The sequence below is a fragment of the Nelumbo nucifera genome, chromosome 6, assembly GCF_055504915.1.
Source record: "Nelumbo nucifera cultivar China Antique chromosome 6, China Antique-T2T, whole genome shotgun sequence".
Lineage (NCBI taxonomy): Eukaryota > Viridiplantae > Streptophyta > Magnoliopsida > Proteales > Nelumbonaceae > Nelumbo > Nelumbo nucifera.
In genome coordinates this window covers 66,068,356-66,084,090 of record NC_142654.1, presented here as the reverse complement: position 1 = coordinate 66,084,090, position 15,735 = coordinate 66,068,356, and the positions used below count along the sequence as shown (strand labels likewise).

At 36.3% G+C, this 15,735-nt stretch overlaps 1 protein-coding gene across 4 annotated transcripts; it reads left to right on the top strand.

Moving 5' to 3' along the window:
- The first annotated feature begins 4,985 nt into the window (after nucleotides 1-4,985).
- LOC104606829 (uncharacterized) lies at nucleotides 4,986-14,224 on the top strand. 4 transcript variants are annotated; one of them, XR_016077146.1, is made up of 7 exons: nucleotides 4,986-5,201; nucleotides 6,387-6,516; nucleotides 7,520-7,619; nucleotides 9,416-9,502; nucleotides 12,473-12,635; nucleotides 13,818-13,870; nucleotides 13,993-14,224. XR_016077146.1 is itself a non-coding variant. In XM_088889310.1 (6 exons), exons 1-5 carry the CDS (start codon nucleotides 5,141-5,143, stop codon nucleotides 12,611-12,613), a joined length of 519 nt encoding a protein of 172 aa, XP_088745436.1. In that variant the 5' UTR covers nucleotides 4,986-5,140; the 3' UTR covers nucleotides 12,614-12,635; nucleotides 13,993-14,224. The 4 variants fall into 4 exon arrangements, 3 of the variants coding, with proteins under 3 accessions (XP_088745436.1, XP_088745435.1, XP_010270521.1); XM_088889310.1 differs by lacking the exon at nucleotides 13,818-13,870; XM_088889309.1 differs by lacking the exons at nucleotides 13,818-13,870; nucleotides 13,993-14,224 and adding an exon at nucleotides 12,736-12,965.
- Nucleotides 14,225-15,735: the final 1,511 nt, after the last annotated feature.

Here is a 15,735-nt window from a genome sequence, read left to right as displayed (position 1 = left end):
AGGTTTTGAATACTAGAAGCCAATGAATCTTGAAATACATTTTGAGAGTTTATATTCCAAGGATTTCCAAATAATATAGCTTGGGTATAAGGGCAGTTTAAAAATAAATGGGCTATAGTTTCTACCTCCATCTCATAAAGACCACAATTTTTTTTATTATTTTCTAAACAGATATTCTCTTTTACAGGGACAAAAATAATTTAGAATTCTCCATAAGAAAAGTTTAAATCGTAGGGAAATATTTAACTTCCAAGCTTTTTGACACAAAAATTAAGATTTGGAGAGAATTGTGAGTATGAGGTATTCAGTTTGATCATGTATTCTCTTTTTGTGGTAAATTTACCAGAGATATGAGGAAACCATATCCATGAAGTAGAATTGGAATTTAGAAAATTGGGGGTCTCCAAATTTGATTAGCCTCAATCGGGGAAAATAAAGTATTTATGACTTCAACATTTCAATGACCATTTTGGATTAATTGGGAAATAGATACCTATCTAAGATGAGGGTTTAAGGGAAATGATACCCACGACAATTTGTTATTCTTTTGAATCCAAGGTCTTTGTTCTATTGGAAATGAGGAATTTTCATTTACTAGAGCTCCATATTCAGAAGCTAGATCAGTAAGCACAGGTCCTATGTCTTTCCAAAAAATAGACCCTATAGAGATAACAGAATAAGGAAAGAAATTATGACCTTTGAGGTATTTTGATTTCTAGATTTGTGCCAAAATTTATGTTGTTCATTAAGGAATTTCCAAGCCACTTTCTTAAGGAGGCTTTGATTAACCAGGGTTAGATTCTTGAATTCCAATCCTCCTAATGATTTAGGAAGGATTAACTTATTCCAAGCACACCATCGGTAGGGATGGGTTCTTTCTTTAAAAACTCCCCACCATAATTTTTTAATTAAGTTCTCCATTTGGTCAATAGTTTTTTGGAGAAACTTGATTAGGGACATAGCATGTATAGGAATTGCTTGGAGTACAAATTATAATAACACTTGTTTCCCTGCTTGACTGATAGTTGTAGCTTTCCAATTATTCAGTTTTTCTTTTACATTATCTAGAATAAAACTTAGTTGAGCATGTTTATTCCTAGACCAAAAAAGGGGCAAACCAAGGTGTTTAGAATTCTTTGGCATGGGGCCCATTTTTAATTGTCTTCTTATTAACCTTTGGAGTCTTGGGTGGATACTTTTACTACAAAGAACCCCTGATTTATCCATGTTAATCATTTGCCCAGAAACATTCTGAAAGGAATTTAGAATTTGGAGGAGGTTATCTATCTCTTCCCTATGAGCTCTTATAAAAATCATTATATCATCATCAAGGAACAGGTGGGAGATTTTAGGGGAAGATGAGGAGATAGGAATGCCTTGAATCTTTCTCTCAGATTCAGCCTGATAGAAAAGTCTAGAAAGACCCTCCATGGCTAAGATGAAAAGGTAGGGAGATAGAGGATTTCCTTGTCTCAAACCTATAGAAGGGTAGAAATGTCCTTCAGAAGTGCCATTGATAAGGAGAGAGAAGGAAACAATGGAAATTCATTCCTTTATTAGATGATAGAAATCCTTAGAGAATTCAAGAAGGGAAAGGATTTGAAGAAAATTTTCTATTCTAATCTATCATAAGCTTTAGACATGTCAAGTTTTAGCCCAATGTATCCTTTACCTCTCTTTTTGTGTTTCAAGAAATAAAACATTATTGAATTCTCAAACACTTATCTTCCCGGGACAAAAGCCATCTAGTTGGGTGAAACACATTTATCTAAAATAGTATGAAGGTGATTCACTATCACTTTTGTTATAATTTTATAAGTGACATTACAAAGGTTGATTGGGCGATAGTTTTGAACCTTCTAATTGCAACCAAGTCTGGCGTAAGGTTTGTCTCCAGAAACTTTCTAATTGCATGTTTGTTTGTTCATATTCTTTGTACAGGCTATTGAAATCAATAAAAACTTCTTGCTGTTCAGCCTATAAGATTTGAACCTCCAATTCCTTGAGTTTAACTCTAGACTCTGTAAAGGATGATTTCCTCCAACTAATAAGATTATGCTTCAGAGTCCAATTTTTTTTGTTACTCTATAAGCTGCATAGCCTGTGATAGAAAGATTCCACCCATCTTCTATTATTTGCTTATAGGTACTATCAGCTAACCACATCTCAAAGAAACGAAAATGTTTTGGGAGGTTAATTAAGGAAGGGAATAAATTGAGAATTAGGGAATGATGATCCAACCCCCATTTGGTTCCCAAAGAAAGAGTTGCATTAGGAAAAACAACCAACCAAGTGGGAGAGGTTACTTCCCTATCAAGAGTTCTTTAAATATGAATGGTCCTTCTTTTATTGGTCCAAGTAACTCCACCTCCTTGAATGTTCATTTCTATCAGGTTCTGATCTAGAATAAAATTTCTATATTGTCTAGAAGATAATCTAGAGACATTAGAAGAGGTTGAAGGCTCAAGGGAATCCACTGATGCTGCTTCATTAAAGTCACCAATTAATAAAAATGGCAGAGAAACTTCCTGAAAATATGAATTAAGGTCTAGCCAAAATTTGTTTCTTTGATGCTATATTGATGGACCATAAATGAAACCTAAGATCCAAGTGCAAGTAGAATCTCGAATATTAAGAAACACATACTTTGCAGAAAACGACAAAACAGTAACTTGAAAACCCTTTTTCCAAAGGACAACTAAGCCGCTTGTTTTTCTTTTAGGATTGATGGTAATAGTTAGGATATCACAGAGTATTGGTTAAATAATTAATTTTGTCTTCTGGGATCTTTGTCTTGCATAGGAATATAAAATTAGGGTTGATGTGTTGGACAAAATCCCTGAGTCCTTGAACTGCCTTGGGGTGCCCAACCCCAATGACTGTTCCAACTGAAGATAATCATTGATGGGGGTGGGGCTGATTAGGGCCAGCCTCCTCCGCCCATAGACTGATACAATAAAAGAAGCTAGTAAAAACTGATCCTCTAAATCCTAATTGGGATCATTGCTTTCCACCAGATCAATAGTGAGAATACACTCACTGTTACTAATATTAGGGGGAGAGTCATGCCTATCATACGTAGGAAGATCTAGGGATGTATGGTCGATTTGCAAATTTGACCTTAAATCCAAACGAGGTCTTTTACCTCAAAACTGGGAGGATGGACCTGGAGTGTCTCCGAAGAGGCGGTTCACCAACTTTTGAGTAGTAGCCACCAACTGGAAAGTTTCTGCAGAAACTCGAACAGTATGAGGGGCCGAAGTTGAAGGTGCCAGTAGATTTGATGAAAACAGTGGAAGAGAGGAAGTGGTAGGCTGGTGTTGTTGATTAGTTGAGGGAGGGGTTACTTCATTTGGAGGGTTTTCAGGAGACGGGGGGGGCGGGGGTGTTGGGAGGAAGATCAACAATGTTCACAAATTTTGGACGTTTCCAAGACCGCCTCAGAGCTAGTTCTGCCCTCAGCCAAGGGCCTAGAAGGTTCATGGTTCGGTGGCTAAAATACTAATCAAAAGAACGACCTTCAGTATTTGGGAGTGACTGGGAGCAACGATGAAACTGATGACCAATTTTACCACAAATATAGCAAGTCCAGGGTAAATTTTCATACCGATAAGTAATCCAATTATTAACAGTAACAAAACAACCCGTTTTTAAAGGACGATCCATAGAGAGAGTAACTTTTGCTCTAATGTAATTTTGAACAACTGAAATGGATGGAGTAGGACCTAGATGTTCAAATAAAGGACGACCTACATCAATTGATAGTGTCTCAAAAGTTATTGCCAACGAATCATCAATACCTTTGATTTTCTGGTTATATTCAGATATTGAGCTACCCCTGATATTTTAATCCCTTTGAATTTTTTATTTTTGCAATAAAGACCATATTTTTTTCGATGAAAAATAAAGACCACCTTGTATTTCTAGATTTTTAACATTTTACATCTTAACATTTTTTTATCCCACTCCATGTTATGTTTTTTATTTTTTTTGGCGAGAAAATGACTTCTTTTTCTTTCTCTTTTTATATTGTGGGATTAAGGGGGAAGGGGGGGTGTATGTGAGGTTTACTGACCTTACCAGCTACCACTGACTGCCCATAGCCCCTAGGAGATAGTCTATTGAATCTTTAATGGATAATTTGGTAATTTTATTTTCACTACTGACGGTAGTCTTAACTGTGCCAACCAATCAAGGGGCAAAGTGATGGAGTCTAAAAATTACAAAAAAAGGGTAAATGATAAAAGCCCTCATATTATCGGGTGAGTTACAAAAATCTCTTGTATTTTGATTTGTGATAAAGACCCCTTGAACTTTAGCTATTAGATAAAGATCCCTTCTGTTATCGTTCCATCAATTAATTTAAAAAAAAATCATTTAACTGTTTACATGTTTTTAAATCCCTAAATTATTCTTTCTATTTATTTGAATGGTGAAAAGACAATCATGAATTCTAGTGACCACAACCATGATTAATTTATTCAATCCTATTCTTCTATTGGTGTGGGTAATCAATGATGAATGTTTAGGATAAGTGGTGATCGAGATAAATGTGGAAACAAGGGGAGAGGAAAACATGGTAATTGGTGAGTAAAGTGAATACGAAGATTAGATTAGGTTAAGGTTTAAGAGAAAATGACAATCAAAAGAAAATTAAAAGAAAAGTTAATGCAAGTATTATTAGAAAAATCTACGATGCGGAAAAGATATAATATGGAAAGAGTTTTGATGAATTTTGATAAATAACACCTTCGTTTATGATTTCAGTTTATTGGTCAGTTATTTTTGTAATATCATATATTTTCCATATCATAGTCAAACCCTTTGATATTTAATACATTCCAATTTCATCATCCGACTAACGGGCAGGAGGTATTTGTTAGAGGGTGTTTGTCGCAAAGACCCCATAATATAAGGGGCTCTTGAGAGAGAATTAAATATTAGAGTTTTTATAGGTCAGTAGTCCACCTCTAGAAATTTAGAGAGAATTAAATATTTCAGGCTACACGGCCTCAGCCCACAAACATCAATATTATCGAACACAAAAAGAACAGCAGAAAATTGAAAAACTTTCTCACTCAAATCTCCGCATATCACCGTTTCTCTCTCGCTGTCTCTGCTCTCCGAGAGTTCGTAAACGATGACCGCTCTTGCAAATGCATTTCTTCCTACAAAGAATCCTCTAATCCAGCTATCATCAGGTAATTGCTCTCTTAACAAGTTTATAATACTTTTCATCTCATAAATTTCTTTTTTTTCCTCTTTGTGATCTTCTTTGATAATCTATTATAATTTACTTTGATCTTGTAATTCTGTAATCTCTTCATATTTGGTTCTTTTTTGGTTTGTTGCTTGGTTTTACCTATTTTCTGCATTCTGCAATTTATGGTGCTCTGGCTGACTTGGCCTTTTCTTTTTCCCTTTACATAGTCCAAATTTAATTTCTGGAATATAATAGAAAAATTAGGAGATGGCTCTGGTAATCTCTACGGACTACGATTAAAATCCAGAAACCGCACGCAGTTAATTAGTTCGTGTCCAGCAAGTAACTTTTGAATGTTAACTGGGTTTGTATTATCTTTCATAAGAACGGGACTCGGAATTAGTCAAAGGGATCCTTAAATAGTGCAATTCTGTAGTGCCCTGTGATAAGCGGGTGTATTCTGCTTACCTAGATTGTATATCCCACGGTGTCTCTAATCTCCAACTATGCTTTTGTCATTAAATTTGGTAATTATTTAGGCAGCACTGAATTTGTTTTCTATACCCATACTGAAACAATTTTTGTTGATCCTCGAAGCTGGTGTAGTAGATCAGTTTAGAGTTCTATTAGATGGTTGAAGTACTGAGGATGATGCTTGGAGATTAATGTGATACGAAAGGGCTAATGATGACTGGTGCACATCCTAAGTACCAAAAAGAATCTTGAAACGGGCTATATCTACTTCAGTTCTGCCTCCATTTACCTCAACGAGATCACTGTAAATACAAAGTAAAACGAATAACACCTACGCTTATTATATGCTTAACTTGAGAGGTGTACATGGACTTTGATGTCATTCTCATTTCTCTCCTATTTTTTTTTTTTTTTTTTAATATTGTTAATTGTTATTATCTCTAGTTCTGTGGTCTAATGTGATTAGTGATCTTTTTACAATAAATTCCTAACACTAATTAGAATGCACCAATTCTGAAATTTTGAGTGGGGAAATTTGTGAGTAGAAACACATATGTTGGAGCATTTGACCATTCATATGCTTCCACTTAATCTTTTAACTGCATGGAATATTGTTTCATGTGATTATGAATGCCCCATATTGATTGCCATGATTCTTGTTTGTTATAGGTTAACTTAGACTGTCTGAACTTTTCATATCCTCTGTTAGGTTCTTCCTTGAAGCCGGTGGACATGTCTCTTGTGAACATTGGCCCCAGCAATTTGTCTTTCAGTTTGATTCACCAGAGGAAAGCAAAACTTTCCACTAATAGGTCACTTTCAGTTCAAGCAGGGTACAGGTAATACCTACTTATCAAGTGGAGTCACAACCTTACTAATTAGATGTTTGAATTTTTTGGTTTTATCAAAGATCTCACTCTTAGATTGTGTGCATTAATCTGAGAATTGCACTGGTGGTTCATCCCTTCTACATGTACCTTTTTCAAGTCATTTAATCTCTTCCACCTTATTTGATAATGAAATGATCACCTCTTATATAACCATTTATCCATACAAAGTATATATTGGTCTTATTGAATTGAATATGAGTTATACATTATTCTTTTGGATTTTGGATGTGACAGTGTCATTTAATATCCCAAAATAAATGGAAAGTTGGAGAGTTGAGAAAACATGAAATTTGTCATGTTTAAGTTTAGCATTCCAAATTTGTATATCGTGTGGTGGGTATGTGGTACTAATCTATGCATGTAATCAATTCTTTAGAGATATTATTCACATTACTTTGTAAGCTTGGAGATGAAGTAGTCTTTTTTCTTAGAATGAATCATATTTCGTGGTTTAAAGTTAGGCTGAGTATATTAATATTCAAGAAGATTTATTACTGACTAATTGGCAAAAAATTGAAAATTGTCTCATGTTCATAGAAAAGAGATGCCTGTATATGGCTGATGAAAAACAATTCTTGTAAGTATTGTTTTTTCAGTTAAGTTTGACATTTGTATTTCTTTCATGAGCATTATATGTTAACTTGGAAGGTTCTAAAATCTATTTAACATTCCCTGTAATTCCTCCTTTCTCACACATTACCCGTTGCGTTTATGAAACCATGCTGCATGTTTTATTGGTTTTATTATTGTTGAGTTTTTGCTTTAACAATACAGTGTCTAAATAGTGTTATTTCAGTCTTCTCCGTGAAAGTCTTCAATATCCCCACCCATCACAAAAATGAACAAAACACAGAGGCACAAACTGCTATCACCCATATTTGTTTCTTACTTCACAAGCATAGTAAACTACATCATTTTTAATTATGGTTTGTTGTCCTTTTGTCAACTGCAGTGGGGATGCTGGAAAACAAAGCAGTTCAAGTATCTTTATTGGTGGCTTTATATTTGGAGGGATAGTGGTTGGAGCACTAGGTTGTGTATTTGCACCTCAGGTATTAATTTGGGCTATAAGTTCATATAATTCATCTGAATTTATTGCTGTGTTGCCATTAATTTAGATTTTCTAGTACATTGATCACATACTGGGTGGACCTCATGCCAATATTCTATAATTTGGCAGCTTGACAGGGGTAGTATGTACTTGCAAACTTAGTGCTAAAGTGGCCCTTTTTGTTCTGTATGATCAGATAGTCCTGATCAGTAAAGGCTTGTGATATGTCCCGAAAATCTCACACACAATTCACAGGCACTCAGTGAAAATACACAGCTCAAATGAAAAGAAACTTGTATTCATTCAATGGAGAGTAATAACAGTGGTCGGTTCTTCGAGAGACCGCCGGCTCTCCCAAAACACTCAAAAATGTTTCTCACCGCACACACCCCGTCCCCCTATCCAGAAATTCCCATATATTATTCTCTCCTGACATCCTAACTAACTCCCTCCAGAAATATTCCCTCCTGACATCCTAACTAATTCCCTCCAGAAATATTCCCTCCTGATATCATAACTAATTCCCTTTAGAATATTCCTTCCTGATATCATAACTAACTCCCTCTAGCAATGCCCAGCTGGCATATCTAAACATTTCCCTCAACCGACTGCTGACCTGGCTTGCTCTGCCCTTTCCCTCTCCTAGCATATGTGAGGATAATTGGGGGCCTATCATTACCCGCCGCCCAAAGTATAACCTTGTCCTCAAGGTAAAAATGAGGGAATTGGTCTCTAAGCAAGTCAAAGGGTTCCCAAGAGTCTTCAAAATCAGGCAGGTCCTGCCAATGAATAAGTACTTCCAAACCAGTAACTCCAGGCATAGTGGATGGACGCACACCGCGCACGGCAGCTGGTTCCACAAGCATCTCCATATCAGCAGACAGAGTGGCAGGAATCACAGGAGAAGAGATATGGTTACCAATCGCCTTTTTGAGTTGAGAGACATGAAAAACTGGGTGAATCCGTGCATCTGGAGGAAGGTGAAGTTTATAAGCGACAGCACCAATTCTTTCCACAATAGCAAATGGTCCATAAAAACGAGGGGCAAGCTTTTCATTGACTCGGTGAGCTAAAGACTGCTGGCGATAAGGTCGTACCCTCACATACACCAAATCCCCAACATCAAAATTCACATCACGCCGGCTCTCCCAAAACACTCAAAATGTTTATCACCACACACACCCCCTCCCCCTATCCAGAAATTCCCATATATTATTCCCTCCTGACATCCTAACTAACTCCCTCCAGAAATATTCCCTCCTGACATCCTAACTAATTCCCTCCAGAAATATTTCCTCCTGATATCATAACTAACTCCCTTTAGAATATTCCCTCCTGATATCATAACTAACTTCCTCTAGCAATGCCCAGCTGGCATATCTAAACATTTCCCTCAACCGACTGCTGACCTGGCTTGCGCTGCCCTTTCCCTCTCCTGGCATACGTGAGGATAATTGGGGGCCTATCAGCTTGTTTGATGTGATGCTTTTGACTTTTTGAGTGATCATTAATATTGCAGGCAACAGCATGCTTAAAAAGTTCATTTATTAAACATGCTGTCCTTTTAGTTGGATTGACAGTTGAACATTTTTTTAAGGATTAATATTGTAGGCAACAGCCTGCTTAAAAGTTCATTTATTAAACATGCTGTCCTTTTAGTTGGATTGACAGTTGAACATTTCTTAAGGATTAATATTGTAGGCAACAGCCTGCTTAAAAGTTCATTTATTAAACATGTTGTCCTTTTAGTTGGATTGACAATCAAACATTTTTATAAGGAATTGCACTATGTTACAGATCAGCAAGGCACTAGCTGGTGCTGACAAAAAAGATTTGATGAAAAAGCTTCCAAAATTTATCTATGACGAAGAAAAAGCCTTGGAGGTGAGCAAATGCTGTTGAGTTCATTATACATTTTGGATATTTAACAGGAATAGCTATTTTTATGTTTAACTAGTTTTATTTACACTCAATTTTAACTTTAATATATGCTATGCCAATCCAATTGCTGGTAAAATATTTGGAAAAACAATTGAAAAATTTGCAGTTGTTATGGTAGTTAATACATGTTTTTTGGTTCTCTGTTGTTTATTGATTGCTTACTTACTCAATTTCAACTCTATCATTAGTATTTTAATTGAATGAATTTCAGCTCATACTACAGAGTGCATGTTGCAAAGATTAACTGCAAAATATTCGATATGGCCCATGAGCATGAGATTACCCATGGACACTTTATTCTAGAGACCGCTGGGGATTGTTCTCAAATTTTCCTTGATCATTCTTTTCTTTTATTTTAGGCAAGGGGTTTGTTGGGGATTCTACCCAGAGGCGTGAGGCGTAAGCCTCCCGAACACAAGGAAGCATAAGCCTCCTTAAGAGGAGGGGGGTTAGGAGGAAGGAGGAAGGGGGGGATATCATTTTTTCTTTATTTTTAATAAAAATCTTTTTATATTAAGAAGAATAAAGATGAATAACATTAGTTGAAAGGGGAGGTCTTGTTGAAGCAGAGGTGAGCGAGCGAAGCGAGCCTCTGGCATATGCCTCATGAAAAAAGCGCATGAGGCGTACGCCTCAGAGGTGTCTGCGCTTCTGGCATACGCCTCAGAGGTGTCTGCGCCTCTGGCATACACCTTAGGGAGTTTTGGGAGTGCCTCGCCTGGAGGCGTGGTTCCAGGCGTATGCCTCCCACGCCTTTTAAAATAGTGGTTCCTACACCCTAATTAGGTTATGATATGAAGATATACAGGTCTTTTCTTTTCATTATTGTTTTTTTATCAACAGTCCAAAGTTTTGCTCTGTGATCTACCTTTGGAAAAGTTGTATTGCCAAGTTTCCATTGGCTGAATTCTATTGCTGAGTAAAACAGTTCTCTCATGGAGGGATTCTTATTCATACCGGTACATTTGTTCCTCTTCATGATTGCCCATTTTTGAAAAGTAGGGGAGAGATATATTCCAAGTTCTGAATATTAATTTGCAAGCAGAAAATCCTGTTTTGGAAAAGCCGAACTAGAAAAAATTTATGGGAGGGACTTAAAAGGATATTCTGTTTTATCTCAAACTCATAATTTAGCAGGGAATAAGGCCCTAGATATGGTGAATGTTGAAACAGGATTCATAGCAGTCAATGCCAAATAGTTTAGATAAGGCTTTATTGCATTGAGTTCAGTGGAACTCTTCTGTTTATTATGTTAAGTAACCATTCTGGTTAATGAAGGGAAAAATAAGCCTAGGGTATGCTGGTATGGGAGGGAATAATAGTGCCACCTGATCATGTTTATTATTCTTGAACATAGTTGTCAAGGCGATGCCTAGGTGACAAGGCGCCTTTGGAGGCTTGCCTCGCCCAGTCGCCAAGTAGTTTTGTGCACTATGTTATAAAATACTTTTATATTTTTATTTTTTTGACATTATAATTATAAAATAGGCATTATTAAACTAGAGTACTCATTTTTATGTGTTTATGTACTAATTACTTTTTATTATTTTCTTATTTGTTAGGGTTTAATCAACACAAACATTGCTAACTGCTGTATTGAACCCATGGTTCAAAGTATCGATACACCTCTGTGTATTGGCAGAGGTGTATCAGTACTTATAATGATACTCCCCCTATTTTTTTATTTCTTTGGTTTTCAATTTCATTTATATATATATATATATAATTTAAAAAATGGGTTCCCGAAAACACCTGTAAACATGTGTATTGGGGCACCAAAGATACAACAATACACCCGATACGGGGTGTATTGTATTGAAGTTTTGATCCTTGATTGAATCCTCAAAGATTTCAGAACCTGAACCAAGAAGCAAGGGAAGAACTTAAAATTTTGTCTAATCAACACATTTTCTTCTTACAAATCTTCTTCTTCCACCTTTTCTTTTCTTCTTTTCCTATAACAAAAGTAGGGGTTCAGCCCCTATATATATTTTTTTAATTTTCTTTCCTTTGTTCCTTTTCTTCTCATAAAATGTTGATTTTCTAAACTTAAAACATGAAATTTATACTTCTCTTATGAAAATTATGGATAATTATTAAGGAAAGATGGTTATGGAACCTAGGGAACTACCCTAGGATATATGGTTTTACTTAAAAAAAATCCATCGCCTAGGCGACTAGGCAACAAGGCGCCCCGTCGCCTAGCCTCGCCTTGGTGCCTTAAAAACTATCTTCTTGAATATAAATGTTTAATATGCTCTTCAGAGTTACCTTTGGTAATCCAGACCCTGTTTTGTGGCTTGTGCACTTATATTCACGTATCCACATGATTGTAGCCAAATTCAATGTCCTAAATTACCCAATCCAGTGGCTCCTGTAGAAGTAGTTTTGCTTTCTTTCTCAAACACTCCCACCCTCTAAAGTTTTTTTTTTTTTAATCAATAACAGTAATTTTATTAAAAATATATGGAAATTACAACCAGATTGGAGGGGTAAGACATCTTAACCCTCACTTAGAGAACTGAAAACACCTATTACAATATAGCCCAAAAGAAATTAGATCTTCCCACCCCCTGTTTAGCCAAGGTGTCAGCCATGGAATTAGTGCTCCTCTTGGCCCATTGAACCCTTACAATCATATTCTGAGTTAGCTGATTGATCAAAAAAAAATATTCTGAGTTAGCTGCTTGATTCTCTTTCATTCATTTGAGAACTTCCACAGGCTAGACTCTTCCCACCCTCTAAAGTTGAGGAAGAATCTTTTATATGCTATTCACATTATCCACATGAAACTGATCGCAACCAAATTCATGGACTCTTTTCTTTCTTTCTTTCTTTTTTTTTTTTTTTTTTTGTTTTGCTGTGTGCATACTCTCATAGTGCTAACCATATTTCTATTTATTCTAACCACAGAAAACAAGGAAGATATTGACAGAGAAGATAGAACAGTTGAACTCTGCCATTGATAATGTATCTGCTCAGCTACGTGTAGAAGATGCTGCAAATGGGGCAGCTGCAGCTGTACCTTCAGGTGAAATTGAAGCTACAAAATGAGAATGGTTCCTTTTGCTATATGGTATGTTTTTCCTTGAACCACATGTTCTCCCTGGTCAGAGAATACTGTAAGTACTGTTATCTTAAGCCATTTTGTTGATAGATTGTCTTAAATATTGTAGGTTGTAGCTTTTATATTAGTAAATATGCTTTTGTCTAAATATTGAGAGCCAATAATTTACCTGGACTGGGATATGTGTGGCCATGCTTCTGCTTATAATGTAAGTATGCAGTTATGGAGATTGGACCCGACTTCCAAGCTTCAGGGTTCAAACCATAGGCGCTTGCTGTCAAAAATTTCATGTGTTTGTGGTATTTGTAATCATCATAGAAAGGTTTAATTTCTTGATTCCATGGTATGGTCACTGCAGCATGCTGGGGCTATTCTGCTTATGAATCCGGCACTAGGTAATGCAACTAGGAATACAACTTGGGCCAAGTTGGGTAGGGTCTAAGGCCATTTTATAGAGTAGAGCATTACTAAACGTCCTTGCTCAGAATGAAACTAGAGGTACAACTTGGCCAAGTTGGATAGGTTCTTTTAGAGAGTAGAGAGCATTACTATACTTCCTGCTCGGAATGAAACTTAAGAGGTACAACTTGGCCAAGTTGGATAGGGCCTAAGGCCATTTTAGAGAGTAGAATACTACCAAATTTCCCTGCTTGTAAAAACTAGCTGATTGACCTGAATGGTTTAGGTCTGGTCTGGTTTAAGCCAAGTTAACAAGAAAGGTTGGTAATGTGGGAAACTTAAAGCCTAGCCTTAACAAATGTTGGTTTGGTTCCATGTTTTCCAATCATGGCAAACTCAGTCAACCTAAATTTTCAGTCAGGGTGGCAGTTCCCTTAGGCTCTGTTTGTTTACAGTGAAAATCTGAACTGGGTAAAAATTTTCTACCCAGTTCGGTTTACCACCCTCTCTCCCTCTCTCTCTGGAACACTATTCACATTATTGATTTCAAGTTGATGCCCTATGCTAGCCAACCAGTCTGCATCCTGATTTTCTTCTATGCGACTGTGGCTGTACTTGAATTGTGAATTTGTGATTGCTCCTCTACCATGTTCTTGCAGTCCTTGAAAAGATTATCAATCCATGGTACCAAGCAGGTTCCTCTTGGTCCCTCAGTGCTTATCTTGGAATCACTTTCAATCCAAACTTGTAGCTCCTATCTCTTTTCCCAACACGTGCTCCTCTTTGGTGCAGTTGCTACTGCAGTTGTGATTGAAGAAAATCCTGTTTGCCTCGCCTTTACTCCTGTATGTTTCCATGCATTTCTATTATTGTAACCAATGTCTGTGAGGCCATTATGGATTCTAGATGTGTTGAAGTTAATTTTAGTCTAAACCTCCATTTGATCCACATACTCTTTCTTTCCCAGGCCTGATGCTGTGATGATCAATAGAATTTTGGTCGCTTTTCCAATGATCTGGGGAGGATTCAGGTCCGAATTATTAAAAATCTTCATCAACTTCATTTCTGGGCAAACAGAATAAAGGCAACTTTCTCCCAATATAATTCTCATCGTTCATGCCTTAGGTTAATTATCATATTGACCCATTAATCCACAATGGACGCATCTGAATTAAAGAGCCAACGCTATGATCCCTAATCGTGATCCAGATTTGCTTGGCTAGGTCACAATTTTTAAATTAGTGCTCTTGAATCCTGATCTTCTTCCACATCCTGGCAAATGGGGCACACAGCAGTAGGTATATTCATTATTTTATGGGAAAATTTATGATACGGGAAAGACATGGTATCGAAAGAGTTATGACCAATCAAAACACACCCATGAATTTTGATAAATAACACCTCATTGGTTACCATGTTTATGATTCCAGTTGATTGGTCAGACATTTTTCTGATATCATAGTCGAACCTTCTTTTATTTATCACTCTGGTCGATGGTTTATCTCTTTCCTAGTAAAAGCCAAAGAAAAAAGTGAATTTTGGGTAGCAGTTAATAAACTGTATTAACATTCTATTAGAAGTTAATAGAAAAATTACTCTCGATTATCGGTTTTTAAGCCGATTTCACCTGAAGGCTATGTTTTGGTTCATAGAAAATAAAAGAAAAATAGAAAGCTGAGGGAAAATCTTAACAAATTATTGTGAAATTCCTTAGAAACTATCTCATTGCTTTCTGTGTGTGTGTTTTTTTTTTTTTTTTTCTTTCTCTTCTCATTTTCTCAAACTAAACATAGTGTCACAGTCCTAAATGGTTAAAGTGTTTGACTTGACACGTTCCTTCAGTCTAAGGCTTCTGGCGTATTGGTAATGCACACAACACAGCCAAAAACTCTCTTCATGTTCATGGTCCACACTCCAGAAGCGTGAATCATCAATATTAGATATAGGGATCAGGATACCTTTGATCTCATGTTGAATGCTTCTAGTATGATATTCGCTTCTACCTAATGCAAAATTTGGGGTCTCATTCATTGGCAGTGCAAATTTATATACAAGGGCTTAGTTTGGGAAGAGTATAAATACAAATATGTACAGTGCAAAACCTTGTATATAGTCTTTTAAAACTTGTATTTGCATTGTACATGTGTATTTACACTTTCCCAAACTGAGCCTAAAAATCTGATCCAAAATTTGCACCACCATGCTTTAATTATCTCTTTATGTAAAGTTGGGGCTATATCATTTTGCCTCCTACCTTACTCCCTAATAAATAACTCTTCCCCTGCTTCCATTCTCTTTCATATAAAACTAGTGGGGATTACAACATCAATTTACTTACTATTTTACTTCTCACAAGCAAGCAAGACGGTCAAGTCTGAAACAAAAATGGATTCACGGTCACCCTAGTGGACAGCCGGCGGCCCAGAAGCTGAGATGGTCATTCAGCATCCCTCCCAATATATATTGGCTGTGCAATAGGGCTGCCAACGAATTGGATATAAGCGTGTCTAAATTTGATTTATATATATTTGAATTCTAGCTATCATTGAATTTTATTATATGTTATGAACAAAATTAATTAAAATTTATTTATATAAAACTTAAACATATGAAAAATTTAGTAAAAACCACTACATCCGAATCAACTTCATTAATAGATACAATATAAATTTTAACGGATCAAATTGGGATCACTCTTAATGAGGTTGAA